Raw genomic sequence first — 8,454 nt, 5'->3', positions numbered from 1 at the left:
TTCTCTCTATCAACATGCTGACACTGGCACTAGCTCCATTGTGGTTGATTTTGCAGCCGTGATCAATAAGAAAATCAGCAACTAGTGGCGTAAGTGTGTTAGTAAGCAAAGAACTACAGAGTCAACCGGTGACGACGTCATAAAAGGGCAACAGAACTGGGGGACAATGACTTCCATTTCCGGTTTTCATGCTGACAGGCTGCTAATAGGGACATTACTTACACATTTGGACTCTCACAATATATCGATTTTGTACACTAACCGGGAAATAACCGAGGCAACATTTTTGCTTATCTGATATTACAACTCAGGAAGAATCAATGTGGGTCACATGCAGCTTTCAATGCAGCAGAATAATGACAAGAAGAAGCTGAAAAAACGACCCAGCTATTGCTACAAGAGTCAACAGAGAAAAAAGAAAAAACACCGTAAGGGTCACCCCAGGGCGAAGGCAATCAATCAGTAAATAATGGAATGCATCGCAGTGGATAACCAGCCCTTCTCTTGCATGAATCACTAAGCATGAGCATGAGTTCCTCGATCATCACAGTAAAAGTAGCATAATGTGTTCTTTGATTAGATGAGATGTGACCTGACATTAGAATATATATCGGTATGGGATGATATCGGTAAAACAGTATTGGTAAGAAAACCAATATTGAGCATCTCTAACTACTACTACTACTCTGTAAAGTAGCTCAGTGGCACCAAAAACATCTGGAAACTGTCTCAAACTCATCCCATGCATGTGATGGCGCTCGACATGGTGCCCCCGGCTCCTCATGCCAACGTACTTCCTACATTCTCAGAGGGATGCCAGACCGCCTTCTCTTAAGTATACTGTCTGCAGCACAGAGGAAAAAGCTTTCATTAACACAATCAGGGGGTCTTTGTTTCACAGTGGTCCTGTTTTGAGCTCCCAAGCTTTCAAAACGAACAATGTGCTTGTAAGTTCATGGGGGTGATCTATTCTATGTGTTCTGCAAGATGAGGCAGCCTCATTATGGAAATTTGGATTGCAGCTTTAAAACGGGCAAGATGAGCCAGTACTTCTGCAGACAATCATTTTGGCAATAGTGGTGCAAAAAAGCATCCCTGTGACAGAACTAAGATCCAGTGTGCAGATTCATCTGCCCCAAAGGCCCACTACTTTGTAAAATAGACCTTTAAAAGAGTAATGGAATGCACAGAGACTGTTTTTGACCATCAGACGTGACAAAAGTCTCCCTCACTTGTTTGCTCCACTTTTGAGAGAAGAGGTTCTCAAACCGTTCCTTTAGAAGTCCCTGGTTTTCATGACATCATGACGGAAAAAACCTCATTCCTCATGGACAAATGAGTCCACCAGATGTATGCGGAGGACAACATTGCAAAAAAAGCGAAATAAGCAGGCTTTGCTACACATCTTAAAATCAAGTCTTGAACCCTGCCAGCTGTCAGTGAACGGCAACCGTGGGATCTGAAAGTTTGATGCTATGTTAGTGTGGCTAACGTTTGTGTCCTCCCCCACTCCTTATTGTTACATTGCTGCGTGAGGTATAGCATCTATTCTGCTGGTGCAGCATCACAGTGTATATATACTGTAGTGTATATGTAAACACTGGATAAAGTGCACAGTTGCACTAAATAGAGCCACCCGCTCTGTCAGAGACTGGCGTGGACAAAAACAGCTCGTTAGCATTAACGCTACAGACACACAAAACGAGGCGTCCCCAGTAGGGCTTACTAAAAGAACTTTATACTGTATAAATTCCTGCAGTAATGCTAGATTTTAGCCATCATACAAATACACTATTGTGGGACCTCTGAGACTTACTTAAATTGATTAGGAATAACTGTATTAATAATAGTAATAATACACTAACCAGCCACAACATTATGATCAGCTGCATGGGATCCAATACAAGAACTGTATCACAAAGTTAACAACATTTTGATTAACTAAACAATATGTTTATTATATGGTTGTACTTCATAGTGGTGCAGAACTGCACTGCACCCTCATGTACGTAAATAAGGAAGCAAAAGTATTAGACAACGAACTCGGTATGATGCAGTGCAAATTACACACAAACATTACACAGTACATTATACAGTATGTTATGTATGTCTGTGTAAAATAAATCAACAGGTTTTCTCTGTCAGTGTGGCATTTGCACCCTCCTTAGGGTTGACATAGCACTTAGGGTGTTTGTGTGCTTATGTGCATGTGAGTGTGTGTGTTGGGAGTGCACGTGCACGTGTAGTGTCACCACAAGTGAGAGTGGACATGAATTAAAGTGTGTGTCTGTCAAAAGGGTGTTGATTGGTCTATGTGGTCGAGAGGGGTTACTTGTAGTGAGTGAAGTCCACGAGGACCAGCTTGTAGAGCAGATAAAAGATGATTACTCATCAAAAGTAATGACAGCGCTGTGCATGTAAAATGCATGCAGGGATGCACTCTAGGCTGCAGGGTCCACGCATCCTCTTGTGCTTGAGTGCGTGAGGAGCTTGCGTGTCTCAAGTGGGACGGGCAAATAGGGAGGAAAAAACTCCGGCCCTATCCACTTCTCCACTTTTAATGAGCAGCTCGGATCATGCAGGAGTAAAAAAAAACAGTCCAGGTGGAAGCTTGACTCACTTGCATGGAGACGTCAAACTAGTAGTGCGCAAGGATATTTCATTGGTGACGCAGGGCTTCGCTGGCTCACTCAACTCATCGGGTAAGTTTATTTTAATTACTCGGTGGATGTGAGCACATTTGGAGTGCAAACAAGCAGTTTGACAACATATGTTGCTGCGGGAATGAAGGATCTACTTTCTTTCTGCGCATAATTGACTCGAGTTCACGCAGACTGCGGGACAGTGATTCGGTCTATGTTCACTTTTAGCAGTGCTATATGTTTTTACCCGTTTCACTTGAAAAAGTCATTGTTTTTACAGACAGATATTCAAATGGGCAGCTGTGTAATTTTTAAAAAACGTTAAAAAGTGCAGTCCCTCCTACTTGTTGCATCACTTTTAAATTGAATGAATTAGGTTGTCCATTCGTCTCATGGCTGGTGATTCATTTTTCCTCAGTGTGAAGCCATTCTGTACTTCTAAACCTGTAAAGTACTTTCAATTCCGAGGAGGATTTTTTTTCCTGCACTGTATATGACTTTGGGCCAAGTTTGATCAAGCTGAAGTGGTCTGTAAACAACATGTCCAGCAGCTGACTGTAACAGGCTGTGTCTTGCCAAGTGTTAAAGTAATCCAACATGTACAGTATTGGGTCTGATCATCAAGTAGTCAGGTAAGGTAGGAATCCCCCTAGCAACACAACAGGATTCAAACAAATTATACTGTAAATGTATGTTAAGGCTTTAGCAAATCAATCACATGCACGTAAACACTATATTTATATTTATTCTATATTTAGTCATTGTCCAAATACCTTGGAACCTAAGTTAGCTTACGCCGCGGTTAGCATGTTTTTCACTTAATGTTGAAATTTACGGCAAAATTTTCGGTCAGTGTACAATATGGCGCACGTCTTGTCTTGTTATTAATACACCGCTTGGGGCCAACCGTGTTGTTATTGTATATTTATCACAAAACATCTTTGTTAGCAGCTTGCTAATAGATGGAAACAGCAACCGGCGCCCTTCTATGATGTCATCAGCGGTTGACTGCCGTTCTTTGCTAACTAACACAGTTATGCCACAAGTCTCTGGTTTTCTTTTGATCACAGCTGCTAATTAACCTAAAATGGAACCAAAGAAAGTTGCAAGTGCCAGCATTTTGATAAAGAAGGTGAGAAATAACTCATAGTAAAACACAAAGGTGGTGTCTGAGTGGCTCTCGCTGCCACATCGCTGTCTTTGTCAACAATCACGTCTTCAATCAAGGTAAAAGTGACGTTAAATGTTCATTCATCCCTTTCATTTGTCATTTATATGCAATTTGAAGTGTTTTTTTTAATAAGCTCAACTATCAGTAAAATAGCTAGGGCCGTCTTCGACTCATTTGCGACTTTGTCCACCTCAATTACAGCCACAGAAGGGGGTGATCTGTTAAACACATGTCATTTTCAATTCTTTATTCGCACAAATTAGGCTCTTTTTGTATCACAATAGGCTATTTATACCAAAAAAAATTCAAAAAATGCTCAGCAGCTGTCGTGGCCACCCCCCATGTAGTCAGAATGGTACAATCTTGATCGCATGACATTTTTATATGATTCCACGGTGAGATTGATAGTCGAATCAGACTCCTCTGAATCGAATCGTCAAACACGTGACGATTCTAAGACATCCCTGAAAAAAGAAAAAAGAATATTTGACTATGAACCCATGAAAAAGTGCCCCAGATAATTTTTTGGTTGCGATCTTCAGTTTGGGAAGCAGTATTGTTGTGTCATGATCCCCTGATGCTCTCACTTGGCTTGTTGATACAGTACTTGGCACATCCAACATGCTTACTATACAACCCTGACACCAGTAGTGAATGCTGGGGATTTAGCATACCCTGCACACCCCCGCTGTGTGTGTCCCTCTGCCATCTCCAACTGTAGCATGAGCTGTATTGTAAAGTTTCCATGGCAGTGAAGTAAACCTCATTTACAATGGCAACTCCAGGCAAGAAAATGGGTCAAAGCTGGACAAAGTACACATTTTCTGCCTTTGTGTCTTGTGTGACTGTACGGCATTATCAGTGTTTGTTTTAGGGGCGGAAATGCATGAAAGTGTCTTTCGACACCCAAGTACAGTGCAGGTGTATGCAGACTGATAGACGATCGACTTGGCTGCCTTGTGAAAAAGGTTCATGCAGCTGCCCTACATCCTGTTACGTGTACTTGTACCTAAGAATTGCCTGCCAGGTGTCTCTTATCATGCACAGCCTGATTGATTCTGCAGCAAGTTGTATTTCACTGTGTCATGCATTATGCAAGAGCGCTTGGCCTGAGTGGTAAAGTCTGTTTTGCACTTGTAATCTACTAACGAGAGGGTTACCCTGACGTGAATTGTGCTATAATTCCTCCAACTATGCAGCCTGTCTGTGCTGGCAGGTTTACTACAGAGTGAGTGAAAACCTTTGAACAGAACCTTTCACCTTCTGCCATGGCTGTGGAAATTGCTCTCCAGCATTTCTGTGCAGTTCTTCATGGCTATGTGTCAAGCGTGTTGATCATATGTTTGATTTGTGAACCCACCCAGCTGGGACAAAATGCACTGATTCATTTCAGGTTATGTTCATCCATCAAAGAATTAAAGCAGCTGGACACTTCGTTAGGTATGAAAGCAAATGCATGAGCTGTATTCAAAATCAGAGGTGATGATGCAGTGCAGCTCTAGTCCGCTCCAAACTAAAACCATGATAGCAAAGTGAAAGCAAAGATTTGTTTCTCACTTGCACTTTTCCCCTTAAATTCAGTTTACCGTGCACTACAAAAAAGTCTGTTGCACCAAATATACACATTTGGAGTCTCCATAAGTCTGAATGGATTGAAATTTCTCTCACGTCCTGTGCAAAAAGTTATTTAAGCAATAAACGTATGCCAGATGAGAGCGCTGTTAGTCTCCTCCCTGAATACCTTCAGCCTGATTGACTTGAAATTTCTTTCCCAAGTCCAGTTGAATGTCCTTTTTAGACCGTACACATTTACCATTTGAGAGCAGGGTTATTAATCTCCAAAGTTGCACATTTTAATAGAGCCCTGACATGAAATGCATTATTCAAATCCAGCTTAATGACCTCTACAAAAAGTCTTAGACCATTAGATTGGCAGTTGGAAGCAATGTTGTTAAATCTCAAGGTTTCACATTATAAAAAGCTCATATCCCCAAAGCATAAATTGACTTGAAATTTCTCACAGAAGTTCTGCTTCATGTCGTCTACAAAAAGCCTTGTGACTATAAACCTTTGCCAGATGAGAGCAGTTATTTTACGCCAAAGTTACACGTTTTAAAAGGCTCCTCTTTGAATCCCATAAGACTGACTGACTTGAAATTTCTTTCACAAGTCCAGCTTAATATCCTCGACAAAAACTCTTTAGTCCACGTGTCAGTGGAGGGCCAAAACACTGCAGGTTTTCTTTCCAACCAGTTTCTCCAGCAGGTGGTTTAATTGATAAGCTCCTTCCCTCAAATTGTAGGAGTTGTTGATCATTAAAATCACCTGCTTTAGTGACCGGCTGGAAAGAAAACCTGCAGTGTCTCGGTCGTCTATGGCATGAATTTGACACCTCTGCTTAGACCATAAAGGTTTGCCAGTCAAGAGCAGTTATTTAACCTCGAAATTTCACATATGAAAAGGCTCCCCAATCCCTACTGACTTGAGGTTTCCAACGATCCAGTTCTCTACTTAAGGTATTTGGGACTGTGAACATTGGCCAGATGAGAACGTCATAACTGAGCCCCAAGGTTACGTCCAGCCGAATGTGTATATGTAATGTACTTGGAAAATAGAAGTTTGCCAGATAAGAGTATTGCTAATCCCCAGATTTATTACATTTGACAGGCAATTACCCTCACTCCATAAGTGTGATGGACTTCTTGAATGACTGATTGAATTTTGGCACAAGTCAAAGCCATTGTGTTTGACAAAATTCCACATAGACCACAGACATTCCCAGCACTGTGGCCCTGATATTTAACAGCAGTTTTAGAAACAATTGTCTGGCCTTGCCCCATCATACATAACTTTAAATTTGTCACACATGTGATTGACAGGCGAGCAGTTCAGGGTCTCATCTGAAGTCAGTGAGGATATGTTCCAGCTCACCTGTGACCCTAATAATTACAAGCGCCACAGAGGGGCTATCCACACGGAAGCGTTTTCAGGTCAAAATGGCTACTAAGTATTTTACCGTTCCAGCCTCTCATCCACATGGGAACGGTGTTCTGGGTGACCTGAAATGGTATTTTTTTAAAACGGCTTCCAGAGTGGGAAAATCTGAGAACGCCGGCTTGTCGTTGCCGTGTAGACAGGCAATACGAAAACGACGACGTCACCGACTCAATGCCGACTCGTCGCTGTCAATTGGCCAGAAGTGAGCTTTGACGACAAACCAACATAATATCTGAATATTTTGACAGACATGACTCATCCCAGTTGACATTCTCCTCATATTTTGTTGTCTTGTACTCCATCATGACTCGCAGAAGTAATTCCACTTCTCGTAAGTCTTGAAAAGCGGAAGACCACAGACTTAGGCGCATGCGTTCTTTCATCTTCTATGGTTTGGTGTGTCTCGTGCTTTGTTCGTAGCGCCACACGTAGGTGTGCTTGTGTATTATATTGTTTTCACTCAGTGATTCGCTCCCGTCTGGATGCAAGACTGTACTAATCTGGCACAGTATGGACGCAACTTCTTTCCTCAGGAACGTTCCCGTGTGGACAGGGCCAGAAAATGAATGGATAGATGGATGTCCAAGTGAATGTTATGGTCTGTAGATGTCTGCCATGATGGATGGTCATTGCACAACTTTAAAAGAAAAATCATTCAATTAAGAGTACATTTGCACTCGGCCTACACTTGCTTGTTTAAGTTGAGAAGGTTTGCTTGAGAATCATAGCTACAAAAACGGCAGTTAGTTTCCTCTAATTGATCGATCACCATTTATTCAAGCATCATAACACTGAATAAAATGGTGTGTGAGCACAAATACATTTAACACACTGAGCTAACGGCTCCACTGTGTAAGCCATGCAGTTTGTGATTTATGGTAGCACAAGTATGTGAACGTGTATTCTATATTTTTTGTTTTTCTTATGAATGTGTGTCAGAGAAAAAATAAGAGCTTGTGTCTCTGCATGTTCCTTCAAAATCTATTATCTACTGTACAGGAAACTCTTGACAGCGTTTGTTAAGGATCATTTGGAATACATTTCATTGCTTGGACAATGGGAAGAGGTCGACTGTACTGGAGAGGACTTCACCAATGTCCTTTCAGGTATCAGATCGTTGCTCTATTGATGGAGGTCTGCCTTTCAGTACTGGCAGCACATTTATCTGTCCTGGCTTGCTCACAGCCTCATCTATGATATTCATTCACAGAAGTCATTAGACTTGCATGTCAAAACACAACACCATGGAAAAATGAAGTCAGTGCCCATGCATGTGAAGTCAAAATGCTGCTGTAAGAGCTGCATCAGGGAAAGTCCCAGTGGGTTTAATATGGAATATGTATTGCATGTGTGAGCATTGTTATTTTATTTATTCACTGGGCATAGAGAAATAGGTAAAAAAAGGTCATTTTAACCATCAGGTTATTCTTGAGTCACTGTAATTCTTAGACTGCAAGTCCACTTGTATTGTATGCAAACTTGATCACAGTCGTCCCTCGCTACTTCCTGGTTCGAACATCACGCCCTCGCTCTATCGCGGTATTTCAAACATTAATTCATAAATGACTGCTTTTTTTTGTGGTTGACTAGGGCCTATTATTTGTCAACAAATATGCATATTAAGCAATGTTTATATATTCTTGG

General features: G+C 41.5%; 1 protein-coding gene across 5 annotated transcripts in view; it reads left to right on the top strand.

Moving 5' to 3' along the window:
* Window positions 1-2,375: 2,375 nt before the first annotated feature.
* The window catches only part of vit (vitrin), a 37,113-nt gene continuing 31,034 nt past the window's right edge, over window positions 2,376-8,454 (top strand). For 3 of the 5 annotated variants that reach the window (XM_054798146.1, XM_054798147.1, XM_054798145.1), the window contains exon 1: window positions 3,132-3,274. In XM_054798146.1, coding sequence (XP_054654121.1) covers window positions 3,240-3,274 — 35 coding nt within the window. In that variant the 5' untranslated portion in view covers window positions 3,132-3,239. Of the gene's footprint in view, window positions 2,703-3,131; window positions 3,275-8,454 lie in introns of those variants that run through there. The other 2 variants (XM_054798148.1, XM_054798150.1) reach the window with 2 other exon arrangements.

This window comes from Dunckerocampus dactyliophorus, chromosome 14 (genome assembly GCF_027744805.1).
Source record: "Dunckerocampus dactyliophorus isolate RoL2022-P2 chromosome 14, RoL_Ddac_1.1, whole genome shotgun sequence".
Taxonomy (NCBI): Eukaryota; Metazoa; Chordata; class Actinopteri; order Syngnathiformes; family Syngnathidae; genus Dunckerocampus; species Dunckerocampus dactyliophorus.
The sequence above is the reverse complement of the archived record's forward strand: the minus strand, read 5'-3'. Positions and strand labels throughout refer to the sequence as shown.